The sequence below is a fragment of the Salvia miltiorrhiza genome, chromosome 6 (assembly GCF_028751815.1).
Source record: "Salvia miltiorrhiza cultivar Shanhuang (shh) chromosome 6, IMPLAD_Smil_shh, whole genome shotgun sequence".
NCBI classification, from domain to species: Eukaryota; Viridiplantae; Streptophyta; class Magnoliopsida; order Lamiales; family Lamiaceae; genus Salvia; species Salvia miltiorrhiza.
Window position 1 is genome coordinate 35,639,202 of NC_080392.1, and position 14,955 is coordinate 35,654,156.

At 37.0% G+C, this 14,955-nt stretch overlaps 1 protein-coding gene across 2 annotated transcripts; it reads right to left on the reverse strand.

Moving 5' to 3' along the window:
* Positions 1 to 2,554: 2,554 nt before the first annotated feature.
* On the reverse strand, positions 2,555 to 7,417 carry LOC130989279 (probable protein phosphatase 2C 60). Of its 2 annotated transcripts, none has more exons than XR_009090554.1 (6): positions 6,907 to 7,417; positions 6,033 to 6,493; positions 5,342 to 5,709; positions 4,143 to 4,379; positions 2,904 to 3,242; positions 2,555 to 2,790 (listed from the first exon to the last, which is right to left on the reverse strand). XR_009090554.1 is itself a non-coding variant. In XM_057913235.1 (6 exons), exons 3-6 carry the CDS (start codon positions 6,349 to 6,351, stop codon positions 2,973 to 2,975), a joined length of 1,194 nt encoding a protein of 397 aa, XP_057769218.1. In that variant the 5' UTR covers positions 6,352 to 6,493; positions 6,907 to 7,062; positions 7,210 to 7,417; the 3' UTR covers positions 2,555 to 2,972. The 2 variants fall into 2 exon arrangements, 1 of the variants encoding a protein (XP_057769218.1); XM_057913235.1 differs by having other exon boundaries at positions 2,555 to 3,242; positions 6,907 to 7,062; positions 7,210 to 7,417.
* Between the last annotated feature and the right edge of the window lie 7,538 nt (positions 7,418 to 14,955).

The following is a 14,955-nucleotide window of genomic DNA, read 5'->3' on the forward strand; positions in this document are numbered from 1 at the left end:
AATAGTTTTTCCTGCATCCTATAGCTTTGTCTTTTTTTTTTGGGGGGGGGGGGGGGGGGTCAAATTAATTCTTTAAATGAATTTGTTTTGAATTTATGTATCATCCGATTCCATACGTTTAATGTATTATATTTTCTAAGTGGTGTAATAAATTTAATATTTTATTTATTAATAATTAAAGTTTGGAATAATATTTATTTTTATATGAAATTAATAATTGAAATTTTTTGGGGCTGAATGTATAATTTGAAATGTATATATGTATGATTGAAGAAGTATAAAAAGTAAGAGGGAAAAGAATATTTAAAAAATATACCTTTGGTTTAAGTTTGGTATAAATGATTGGAATATAATTAAATAATTAATATTGAAAGTGACATATAATGTAAAATGAATTTGAGTTTGATGTAAATGGTTGGAGATAATCTAAGGAATGATGAATGCATAATTTGAAATTAATATAATATTTTTATTTATTTAATTATGTAATAACTATAATTTTTTTTTCGAACCGAAATAAAAATTATATTAGATCACGATGAGCAACATCTGTGAGCCAGATTGGAAAATCCGACTTCCAGATCTTTGGACCATCCGACAAAGCAGCGAAATTCGCTAAAACATGAGCGGCACGATTGCCCTCTCTATGAACATGAAAGAACTCAAAAACAACACTCTCTTTAATTTGACAAAAAACCTCAAAGAGCTCATCGCTCAACAAATTCATGCCACGGTGATGTTCCTGGAGCACATGAATCACTAGGAGCGAATCCGAGAACACCTCAATCGGACCCAAATCATTTTCCAAGCAGAAACCAACCCCAAGCAACAAGGCATGAAGCTCTCCCATCAAAATAGTCTCTGTCATCCCCACCCGACGTGCCACAGCTGCACAGATCGAACCATCAGAATTTCTGACCAGGAAACCGACCCCCACTGCTCCAAATGTAATAACTATAATTATCATTGCATTTTATACAAAGTTGAAAATTTACGTTTTCGAATTCATGGTTTTATTGAGTAATTGATGTGGATTACTTTATTATGTTTTTAAAACAAATTTTACATTTGCTTATATTTTAATTCTATTTAGTATTTATATTTATTTATTTAAATATTTTGTTTAATTTCGATACTCGCCGTGCATCGCACGGGTGAACGTACTGGTATATAGTGAAAAGAAAGTGTGAAAAATTAAATTTAATTTTAAATAGCGGAGGAAATAGTAGGGAGGTGATTGGTATGATGGAATGGAGGTGAGAATGGAATGATGATTCCTACCTTAATTCCATTTTAATTTAAATTTTTGCAAAAGTTCTTCGTGAAATACATCAATAAAATATTTATCTACTCAATTATATTTATAATTTTTATACTTTTAAAGTGATGTAAAAGGTAAATTAATAAAATAAAATATTTTCATTCCATTTATAAACTTTATTTCTAGCTATGAATCATAAGAATGGAATCAAACAAAAAATTACAATTCCATTCATTTGGTATTCCTTGTACATACCAAGCATAGAAATCACCTGAGACTTATCATTTCATTCCCAGCTTCATTTCATTCCTACTTCCATTTCATAAGTGTTTTACAATAATAAATGACATTTTAAGTTTTAACTCATATTTAGCCAATACATGTGTTGATTTTCTGCATTCCATTTAATAAAGTATAAATTGCACTCCAAAAGAAAATATAAATTGCATGCTCGATTGTGGCATTAAAATATAAGTATAAACAATAGTATGTGATGCATCGGAGTATTATATATGCGCCAATTATAGAATATAAAATTAATTATCTCTCGATTAGATCCGAGGGAAATTCATTTAATGACCTTCAAAATGAAATCTTATTGAACCATCATTTTTCGTTGGGCCGTTTGGTTAAATTTGATTTACCTTCGAGGGGTCGATCGTTGCGACACGTATCCCCTGCAACTTTTTACAGCCGTTAGATGGTGAGGATTGGACCGTAGGGCCATTATTTGCGCCAAGTGGTTTTGTATATACTAATATATCCTCCCTTTTATACCAAATTTAATACTAATATTATGAGAAACCCAATAATGGGACATTGATAACTGTGTAATATTTTGATTTTTAGGTTTTAACCCTTTGTGTGTTGTATGTAACAGACGCATAATCTAATGGAAACCACAAAAAAGGACTCTTATGGGACTGCTCAAAAATGCCTGACACTGATATGATATTTCACACAGTAAAAAGCATTCACCTCTCACTCTCTCTCCCACAAATACATCCCCAAATATCACATAAAAGAAACATCTCTCTCTCTCTCTCTCTCTCTCACTCTGTGTGTGTGTGTAAAGAAGAAAAAGTAGAAGGACCATGATATGCAGAAAATGGAAACTCAGTTACAAACAATGGATTCCTGGGAGACTCCAAAACCACCAAAGATAATATTGTGAAGTATGCAATAAAACACAAACATAAAACGGCAAAGAAAAGAAAAGGAGAGAGAGAGAGAGAGAGAGAGAGAGAGAGAGATGTCACTTGTAGTTGTGTTCATCCAGAAGCAGCAGCAGAGTTCTTCACAAGCTGGAACTTTAACAAGAACTAAATCAGGACATTAAGCTTGAAGATCCCAGGATTTACAAAAGTAATATAGATTAAAAGTGAAGCTGAATAACATAGGAAACAACAAATGTAAGAAAAAGGGATGTTGGCCCAGAAAACACAGCTCTGCTATAATGATCTTCACCTTCAAGACCGCTTTTTTTTCCCCAGCCTCTTTGGGCATTTCGAACTATGCCAAGTATTAGTCTCCAGTTAAATAAAATAAAATAAAAAAGAAGAAAAAAGAAAAAAGAAAAAAAAAAAAAAAGTTACAGTGTACATTTAAAGAATTCGAGGGCTGCTCTTATCGTTGAGGCTACCTGTATTCACATGACGATTGTACAACAGGTAATTAACATTAGCAAAAGGGGGACAGGCGGGCGACGACGTCAGGTGGCGCCGGGCTCAGCCGGCGTGGTGCAAGGAGCGAGGAAGTTGGGAGGCAGGGTGATGCCACCCCCTTTAACAGATACGTTAGGGCTCCGGACTGAACTAGCGCGGCTCACTAGATGTGAGTCGAGAAACAACACCACGACGGTGATGTCGTCGTGGAAATGGCGGCGGACACCGCGGTCGATCTTCTTCAAGTCCGAGTATCTCATTTCTCTCTTCTTAGCCGCCTCTTGTAATGCTGTTTTCACTAATCTCCTTGCGCTTCCCTGCACATTATACGAGCAAATAACCTTATTCGCTTATGCTAGCCTAGAATCCTTAGTTAGGAAGGAGAATGAGAAACACAGTAAACCAATTGAAAGATATGCTCCTTTTTACTAGTTAGAGGGTATATATATTTAAAGGAAAGAAATTCTGTAAAGTCATAACAGATATTCATATCTTCATCTATCGACTGTTTCCAAATCAGCCATTATTCAAAATATTGATAAACTGATATCGGAGACTATCAGTGATCATTCATGTAATTACAGAAATCTATAGCAATGTTGTGTGGAAAACTAGTTATAAACTTACAAATACCAGAAACAGTATAACAGCTACAAGTAACATCTCAGCATCAGTACCTTCTACTAGGAACTATGGTCAGCAAGAAACAGAGTTGAGGGTCGGGAAAGATTTGTTTAGTGGGAGGAACCTAACGTTGTTTGACCTTGAAAACAGCTGATTCAATCATGTATTCTATGTTGTAATGAAAAGACACGTCATTGTGCTTGATAGGGCCATCTGCGCTCTATGTTATTTCCAATTATGCTCTCCAACCGAACTAGTGTGATCTATTCTACACTTCCATTTATGCTTTTCTTCATCCTATATGATTTTTTTCACCTCCACAAGTAAAAGTTTAAGCACCAGTTATATTCCATTCAAGAAATGATCCTTGTGATAAACCATACAAGTACTACGAATATGCACACATCTCATAAGCCTACACGTGCTGAAACTTTCCTACTTTATACTGATTCTTGTAATATGCAAACAACTCGTAAGCCACAATAGTCTGCTGCTCTTTAGCGCAAATGATGAAATGAATCTGGGGCAGATTGCACGTCAATGTGGTTCTTAACTGAAAAAGTGAGCCTGAGTTTAAGCATTAAATATCTTACGCTGCGCGGATGGGTTTGGACTATATCAACTGCTTCTTGGTTGGTAAGGTGCTCCCAAAGACCATCTGATGCAAATATAATGAATTGATCATGAGGCAGCAGCTGGTGCACTGTAATTGCTGGGTCTGCGCTCAAAATCGGTCTTTTGAACGGCTCCCGAAGTCTAAATTTTTGATATAATGGTTCTCTGTTGAATTCAGCTTTTTTCAGATACACATCTCCAATTGATCTGGACACCTGTAAAACGACATATGCATTACCAACTGTCACAAATGAAACTCAAAAGAAACATTATAGGGATAATAGCCAATGCGGTGTCATAGTACTGAGGAAATAAAATTTTGGACATTTCACTAGTCCACATTTGACCTATTTCGGCGGTTGAGGACTTTTGCAGGTCACTGAGTCTAAGTTATTGCTTTGATATCAATTCTTTTGGAGTATTGGTGGATTTTGTTACTTCATGTTATGTCTTTGAGACAGTGGATGAAGTCAACATTCACCTCATTTACTCTACTTGTATTCTTCAAATTTATCTTGCATTTTAATGCTGTGTCCTGGATTGTTAGATTATCAAGAACACTGGTACTGATTCATGAATCTCTCCCATCTAAAACAACCATATTTAAGGCAGAAAGTCACCATCATGACAGCCATAGATTAAGACATAACCTAAAACTGAAAGGGGCTACATAGGAAGAACTTTTGTCTCAGGGACACTGATGGGTACTTGTCTCATTACACCATCATATTTCATCTTTCTGAGCTTTTCAGCAGATAAACACAAGCACAATGGGTCAGTCTACATGGTTCATCTTTCTGAGCTTTTCAGCAGATAAACACAAGCACAATGGGTCAGTCTACAAGAAATAAGAAATGGACAACAGAAAATCCTTGACTTTTACGGTTCAGTTAATTGAGATTGAAGATCAATTCTTGCACAGACTAATCCGTTCATGTGACAAGGAACAGGGCCGAATGTCAAACTAGGTCAAAATGCACTATAGACCTAGATTGATTCAATAAAATGATAATCTGAACGAAGGTGGATCCGGTCCTAAGTAATCACTCAGCTCAGAGTCTTTCTCATACTCATTGCAGCAATGTCATCAGACAATGGTGAGGCAGGAAGTAAGCATATACATGGAAAGTTCTCAGCAAAATGAATCAAATTGTGGTTGTTGTAGAACAAGACGAACCTGTATGAGACCCTTGACACGCCACACATTATGCTTCAAAACTACAATGTGCGAGTCATCGGGGTGCAAAGACTGCAGCTCCTGTCTCACAGATTCAATACTTGCATTATGTTCCGCCGAGAGTTGAATGGCGAGTACTTCCCCAGTAGCCTTGACAAGTCTCCCTAAAACAGCACGGGAATCACCGAGGTTGGCAATATATAGAGTTCCACCACAGATGATTCCTACTAGACAGCACGAGCCAACTGCCGCAATCTGTGGTTTCAAGGGCCACTGTCTGCTGACAACTGAGAAGAAGCCATCTTCTGTTGCCTGAAATGCCTTCTTTATAACCTCCACCGACATAGATTGATGCTCTCCCGTAAATCCTGCATGATCAAGAAATAAAATTGACCCCAAAATTCAACATCATTGCAGAAAATAATAATTAACATAAGAAACCAATTTAAGCAGTCAAGCTCCTATTCATGTTTCTTGCTACTTTAATGACAATAAAATCATGAAAACTTGCCTTTGACACGCTACTTTCTTTGCAAGAGCAATATTCCATATCAAGATATTGTATCAGCAGATGATATTTGGTGCAAAATATCCCAGACTATATTTTCTTTTTCTTTCCAAAAATTAATCTAAACTTTTAAAGTAACTATACATACAGCAACTCAAGATTCTAGCGGATTCTAGCACTTACTCTTTAGATGTTGGAAGAGATGATCATTGATAAACCGCGAGGTCTCTGGACCACCGTGTCCATCATAAATACCCACAAACGTGCCATATGGACCTGACTCATTCGAGCTCAGACACCCTGATTCCAGTTGGCTCTGATCCTCCAGTAAGTTATTAGCTTGAACTACAGCCATCGAGAACTCTCCATTAAAATGTTGCCCCGAGTCCTTATACCATAGAAGCCCATCTTGACGCCCACTTGCATCAGAACCCGAGTGAACATAACGATCCGCCCTTGGCCGAAAGCAGGCCCTCAAAAAGTTCATTAACCCGGATAACATCCCCTCATCTCATCCAAACCACCCTCCAAATTATTCGCATTTACCGAGCTCCCAAAGCCAACTTCTCTTACCCAAATTATAGCAAACTATGAAGTTGTATATACCAAATCCTCCTCCACAGAACAGAATGCAAGCTAGAAGTCTGAAAATGGAAAAACAACACCCACAAAAATATCAAAAATTAGAGTTCAAGAATATCCCATGATATAAAGCAAGGTTTACTAATAAATAGAAATTTTCCAATGTACAGTAGATCTCTGACCAACGGAAATCCCATTTTCCATTAGCGCCGCAAACAAAATTCAACACCATGGAAAAATCGGCTTTGAAAAAATCAAAACTAACTTTTTCTTCGGGGTTTTATTTGGTCAGCCAGTTCACATTCTAGAAGGTCCAAGTCCCAAAATAACAGAAAAGAAATCGCTAAACCAATAAACCCAAAATACAAACGCCCTAATTTTCCTAAAATCGCAAAAACAAAAACCCTCAGCAAATTCAGCTTCACGAAAAATCTCACTGCCAAAATTAACACACACAACATGCTACAGAAGTTACCTCCACAGCTAATTGAACGGAAACGAAGATCTGAAAGTGAAAAACACGCGTAGATCTGTGGATCCGTCAACTCATAAAAAGGGAAATTAGGCAAATTTCAAAATGAACTTTCCCCTCTAAGGGTTTTTTGTTCCTTTAGTCTTCTATCTCTTTTCTCTGCGCAGCAATAACAAGAGGATGATGTCGAATATGATGATACGATGGAGTGCGAGTGAAAATGTAAACAAAAACCAATAGAGAGAGAGAGGTAAGTGAGAGAAGAAGAAGCAGTAGAGAAAGAGAAAAAAGAGAAAGTGGTGTTACTATTAATATTATGGTGTGTTGATTGGGGCAACTGAACTCTGGTCTCTCTCATCAGACAAACCCCATTAAAAACCAACAATGGAGAGCTTCAAGCCAGCAAAGCAGAGGACCAGTTTTGGGCTCCACAACTCCCTCTTCCAAATACAGAAAATCAAGAGAGAGAGACCAAAATATAATGTAAATACGAAATCTAGAGAGAGAAACAACAAATATGAAGAAGAGAGATATAGAAAGAGATATAAATAACCATTTACAAAATTAAATAAATTCTATACTACTCCCTCCGTCCCCAAAATAAGTTCCTCTTTGGGGACGGCACGGGTTTTAAGAAAAATGGTAAAGTGTATTGATAGTGGAGAAAAATATGTTATAATTAGTATTGGGAGTAGTGAAAAGGTGAAAAAGTGTTATAATTAGTATTGAGAGTGGTGAAAAAGTGAAAAGTAAGAATAAATAAAGTATTATTAGTGGTGAGGTAGTTGTCCAAAAATAGAAAGAAAGAAAGAGGAACTTATTTGGGGGACGTCCCAAAATGGAAAAAGAGGAACTTATTTCAGGGACGGAGGGAGTATAATTTTATATTTCGTCTCATTTGACCTGAATTTCTTTTCGGACGGTCTCATTCAATTTAAACTATATATTTAACAAAATATGGTGAATACATGATGGTCAATATATGTAATATGTGAGAATTTTAAAAATAATTATTATTAAAAAAAATTATGATGAATTTTTATAAACGGATGAAATAATAAATTAAAATATTTTTTTGTAAATAAATAAAAATAATAATAATATTGAAAATAATTAGATCAAGTGAAACAAACGGGAAGGAAGTAATAAAATAATTTTAGAAAGCGAGAGAAAAATGTATACTCCTATAAAATTAATTTTAAAGAGAGTCAATGAAGTAGGGATAAAGATAGGGTGGTTTGCAATTGCATGGATTTTCCATGTTATGTGAGCTCTTACAGTGTCGCGTGGATATCAATTCGAGCTATTGGTTGGTTGATCTAACTATTTTAATTCAAAATTATTGAAAATAACTAAACTTTTAGATTTTGGGTCATAGATTTATGACAAATTCATGAAATCCTCAATCATATTAATTCTCATCTATGGTTCATTAATGTGCAGTGAGTACTTATTACCTCCAAAATTAAATGGAGTGGTGAATTTATGTTTAGTGTTATAAATAGAAGATTAGATTGATTTATGATATGAATGATGAAGTTATCTCGATCGAAATTTAAATTTTGATTCTGATTATGGAAATCTAAAACATAATTTGCAAGTGTGCTTCTAACTGCCGGATATGGTGGGGATTGGAAGTCGGGGTTGTGTAAAAGTAGTCCTTGTGCAATGTATGAATAGAACAAACAAAATGATTCGTCAAGTGAATTTGTCTCTTTCTAGTTTATTGTCGATTAAAAAAAAAGATGGATTGTTTGACTCGTCGCTCAAAATAATGGTATATAATAATATGTAAAATATGGCCTTCCATTATTAATATTTTAAATAACTGATTACATTGATAATTGTTTTTACAATGAGTATATAATAAATTCACAGCATTTTTAGGTGTTTGATCTAATAATATTAATTGTTTCAATTTTAATTATGCACTTAATTGTTTTTGTGCATGATATCATCTAATAATATTAATTGTTTCAATTTTAATGATGTACTTAATTAATTGTTTTTGTGCATGGTATAAATAAAAGACGAATTGTTAATATATACTCCCTCCGTCCCATGAAGCATGACACACTTCTTTTTGGCACGGGAATTAAGAAATTGGTATTTTGTGTGTTAAATGTGGTAGGTGAAAAAGTGAAAATGTGAATAAAGGGTAAATTTTTTGCCATTTTTAGAAACGTGTCATGCTTCGTGGGACAGACAAAAAAGGAAACTGTGTCATGCTTCGTGGGACGGAGGGAGTACATAGAAGGGGTTGTGGGAAAATTATTAATTTAATATTTTTTTCTAAAATATTGCTGAAATTCCATCATAAAATTAAGGAAAAAATAAATAATTTTTCATATGCTTAAAGCATTATTCTCAGCATGTTTCCAAACATTATACTATAATTTTTTCTAATATAATACGATACATTGCTTATATCTAAGTAATACTTTGTTACTCTTTTTTTTAAGAATTACCAATTAAATGCACTTCGTCACCATATTCGTTTATTCGTTGCTTATAAAAGTAGACCATCAAACTATATGAAACCAACTAAAAGCTAGGTGTTGAATTAAAATACAAAAAACACTCACTGTTGCGTGACATTGTCATGTCGACATTGGTCCAATAGTCAAATTGATATTATGTGACGTTCATAAAAAAAAACTGCATTGTCAATATATATTTACGGTCGCACGTACTACGATTACACTAAAGCATCAATATAATTAAATTAATAATCGTTATTTAATATAATAATTTTTGCTTGTAAAAGTCCAAATCATATATTATTAAATTGTTATATAAATAAATAAATATATATAATATTTTAAATTATAATTTTAAGATATATACCTAATATTATATTTACAAATTCATATTAAAATTAATACAGTTTCCTCCTCCCTTAATTGCATTAAAAATTACTGTAGTTTAAATAATTATAATTAAAAATTATGTAAACTTTTTTAAAAGGAAAAAAATGACATATGCTTATGTTTGTCACCAATAAACGAAAATACAATGAAAATAGAGTACGATATTCAACATTATAGATAAATGAGAGCGAACAAAAATTAATTTTAATATTTTAATCGATCATAGCTTAATAATCTCAATTTTATTTTTTATAATTTTTATATCAAATTAAAGATCTTTTGACAATCTTTAATTTAACATCCATTTTGAGCATGATTTTTATAATATAAATTAATGGTTTTTTAAAAATAATTAAAAAAAGATAGAAAATTTGGAGGGAAAGTTTATGAGGAGAGAGAAAAATTGGATGTAAACAAACTTCTCTTTTATACTCCCTCAGTCCCAAACGAAATGTCCTGTTTTCCTTTTTAGGTTGTCCCAAACGAAATGTCATGTTTCCTTTTTTGGCAATACACCCTCTCTATACTTAATATTTAAATAATTTCCACCAACCCACTTTATCTACTTTATACACATTTCTTAATCTCCGTGCCGAAAAGAAATAAGACATTTCGTTTGGGACGAAGGGAGTATTATATATTATTTCAATAATGGTGTTATTGATGAGTTGTAAGTTTATTATTAAATGACGATTTTATAAAAAAGAAAAGAAAAAACCAAAAAAACCCTTGAAAGCACAGAAGGAGCAGACTAAGGGCCGAACCTCATTAAAACCTTTTCACTGAAAACCCAGTGGGGAAAACCGTGAAAAGGAAAAAGAGTACTCGTCTAAACACAAAACGAAAGTAGGGAAGAGCGGAAGGGAAAGTTTCCGGAACTCCGGCCTAACCATCGTCCCCAAACTATCCCGGCTCTCACCCCACGGAAAAAAAAAAAAAAAAAAAAAAAAAAAAAAAAAAACGGGCGGTTAGAACCAAACAGCCACCCATCAGCCCCAACTACCGTTTTTGACGCAGATGGCTATGCGAAGCCATGTCAAGACGAACCGCAGCCCTAATCTCCTCAATCTCGTGCGGCCACCACCCTTCCGAACGTTGTTGGTTAGCCATTATATCGGCCGCCTTGTTTCCTTCTCTAAAGATGTGAGAAACCTGCAGCGAGAAAGCATCTAACATCTTTAAAATCCTATTCCAAGCCGCCTTAAAACGCCAAGGCACATTCAAAGAACGAGAATTAAGAATGAGTATCACGTAGGTGGAATCGGCTTCAATCCAAAGTCTGTGCCATCCACGATTGTGAGCAATTTGAATCGCCGAGATAACTGCCAGTAGCTCTGCTTCAAAGGCAAAACCCGAGCCACCTTTGAAGTGAAAACAACCACGCACCACATTCCAGTTATCTCTAAACACCCCACCTGCAGCAATAGTTCCCGGAGTTCCCGTCGCTGAACCATCAGTATTCACTTTGATCCACGGCGCCACCGGTGGCCACCAATGTACCTCCACAAACTCCGGAGGAGGAGCACTCCTGGTATTAACACCCACTGCCCGGAGAATCAGATAATCCGACCAAGAATTCCACATGTAGCCTAATTTAGCAAAGTTATTATCAATCTCTTTGAAAGCAACTTTCACAGTGTGGATGACACGACGTTCTTCGAACTTTTGATTATCAAAGATACAATTGTTTCTCTGCATCCAAATGGCCCAGATGACCGTGATGATACCCGCTTTCCAGAAATTACCAATGAGGGGACTAAGTTTATACTGCCAAGCTGCCACCAAAAAACTATGAATATCACTCTCTTGCAACCCTTGCATGAAATTGAACCACCCAAGGAACGTAACCCAAATATTCTTCACCCGCTCACAATTCCAGAAAAGGTGATCCTGAGACTCACTTCCTTTTAAGCAAATCAAACAAACGTTAGGCGTGATCATACCGTAGCGGATAAGGCGATCATAAGTCGGCATTCTATTATGAAGAAGACGCCAACAGATCAAGGAACGTCGAATCGGAATAAAGGATTCCCATAGCCAAGAACCCCAAGACACCTTCGGAAAATGATGACAATGCTTGTTGAAGGCCAGCGCAGTAGTGACATTCCCTTGCAACGAGGGTTTCCAGAAACGCACATCTCCGTCAGTGCCCAGAGGAGTGAGCAAAATATCACACACTATCTCAGGAAAAGCATTAACAAAGGCTTGCGTGAAATGCCAGACCCCATCATAGAAGTAATCTGCCACCGATTGAGTAAGAAACGGAAGCATAAAATGTGGAATACCACATTTATTCAAAAGATTATACCCAAGCCAGTCGTCATACCAGAACGAAGTAGAAGCGCCATCACCAATATACGAGTACGAATCCGCCACCAAACCATCAATTTCCTCACGTAAGCTCATCCAGATAGTAGAAGCAGCCACCAGAGATTTACTACACCCAAATCGATCGAGATATCTATCTCTAATTAAATCATATCCGAACTCACGCCCACCAACCACCTTCCACGCCATTTTCATGAGATAGCTCTTATTCATGAGGGCGAACGACCTAACCCCGAGACCGCCCTCCTCCTTAATCGAGCAGACCCTCTTCCAACTCACAGAACAAGACGGCGTCTGCTTGATGTTGCCAGTCCAAAGAAAATTACGACAGCACGCATCGAGCTCCTTAATAAGAGCTGTCGGCCATCTATAAACCATCATGGAGTGCGTCAGAGAGCTTTGGATAACCGACCTGATCAGGCAAATCCTCCCAGCCATCGACAACTGTAATCCCTTCCATCTCGCGAACTTGTTGATCACACGATCATGTATCGGTCGAAGATATGAAGCACGTACACGGCCCTTAAAGATAGGAACCCCAAGGTAAGAAATCGGAAAATTGCCCTGAGAAAACCTCATTATGCTCTGTATTGCCCTGCAGGTCTGAGAAGGAACTTTGCTAGTAAAAAAAATTTGCGACTTATCCTGGCTCACAATTTGATCAGAAATTTGACCATAATACTCCATAATTTTCTGAATGGTATGAGCGTTCGTGACCGTGGCATGACAGAAAACCAGAATATCATCTGCATATAAAAGATGAGTGGGAAAATTAATTCCCTGTCTCATTTGCATCGGTGTAAGGGTGCCTGCGCTAACACAATTTGCAAAGAGCCTACCAAGAACATCCTCGGCGATTCCAAAAAGAATCGGAGAAAGAGGATCGCCCTGACGAACACCCCTTGAACACGCAAAATAGCCTTTAAGCTGACCATTGTACATAATAGAAATCCTAGCCGAATGAAGCAGAATCTCAATCCAACTAATGAACTTTGGATCATAGCCAGCAACACGAAGAACGTTAAGCAGGAAGTCCCAGTTAAGAGTATCAAAAGCTTTATTGATGTCAATCTTGCAAGCCATGTTTTGACCACGGCTCGTACGATGCATACAGTTCACGCCTTCCGACCCAATCAGAATACAATCGTGAATGGAACGGCCGCTAATAAAACCAAACTGATGACGGGAAACATAAACAGCAGCAACCTGACTCAGTCTAGACGCCAACACCTTAGTAATAATCTTGTAAAGAAAGTTGGACAAAACAATCGGTCTCAGATCCGAGACCGAATTGACGACATCTTTCTTAGGGATCAACACCAAGGTATTAGAATTACAGCCTTGAGGAAGATAAGAATTCCTGAAGAAAGCTTGAACAGCACACCAAATATCCACTTTAATAATCGACCAACAATGCTGAAAGAACTTACCCGAGAAACCATCCGGCCCTGGCGAGCTGTTCGGCTCCATCTGAAAAACCACAGCAGAAATTTCCTCTTCATCCGGCAAGCGAATGAGCAAATTATTATAACGATTTTCAACCATCTCCTCAATCACCGCCTCCACCGCCGAAATATCAGTATTAGTATGGCTGCTAGTCGAAAACAAAGAAGAGAAAAAATCCACGATATGATCTCCAATAGCCGTCTGATCATAATTCATAACACCATTGATCTCCATGTGAGAAACGATGTGAGGTTTACGACGAAACCTAAGCATTGCATGAAAGAACTTTGTGTTCCTGTCTCCGTCTTGAAGCCAAGACACCCGACTTTTTTGCTGTAAAAGCGAGCTCTGCCTGGAAAGCACAACGTTGATCTTAGCTTGGGCCTCCACTTCTTTATCAAAGAGCTCCTCCGTGTAACCATCCCTGGCAATCTGATCTTGAATCTCCAAAAGCTCTTGTTGAGTATTCATGAGACAAGAATCCACATTTCCAAAAACATTCCGATTCCACTCGCGAAGAACCTGCCGAAGACGCTTTAATTTATGCATAACTTTAAAAATCGGGCAACCAATCTCGGTATCCATATGCCAGGATCCTTCCACCGTATTGAGAAAATCCGGATGTAAGGTCCACATGTTAAGGAACTTAAAGAAACGATGGCGAGGAGGAGCATCCAACATGCAATGAAGAACAAGCGGCGAATGATCCGAGGTAATACGTGGAAGAGCTTGAACAAAAACCGAACTCCAGAGATTCGCAAAAGAGTCAGCATAAATCGCTCTATCCAGACGAGACTCCACATGGGTTGGCATAAATCTACGACCAGACCACGTATAATGCAGACCAACCGTAGGCGCCTCAATGAAACCGGAGGCTTCAATGAAATCACAGAACTCCGCACAAGAAGTAGAGTTAGGCATACAGTCACTACTTCTTTCATGGGCGCCTTTCACCGCATTAAAATCGCCAATAAAGACAACATTACCATCAATATGATCCAGAAGATCCAACCACAAACGACGTCTGCCAGCATACGTGTTAACGCCATGCACCACCGCGATTTTAAAATTCCACGTCGACCATCTGCAGTTCATGATAACCACCTGCTCCGAGGAGAAAATCACATCATGAGTAACAGAAGGATGAGAAAAAACCCAAATATTCGAACTCATGTTGTGTCTTGAATTTTGAAAACAAGGAATAAGATTCAGAGAACGCCAAAATCTAGAATAAGTCTTCTTGAGATTCGTCTTAGGCTCAATAATCCCAACAATCACAGGGGAGAAGGAGTCGCAATGCCCCTTTAAAACTCGTTTGGACTCGTCCGTAAGGCCCCGGACATTCCATACGAGGACATTCATCATAAAGACTGAGAATTCGTGTTCGGGTTTTCACCCGATTCCACTT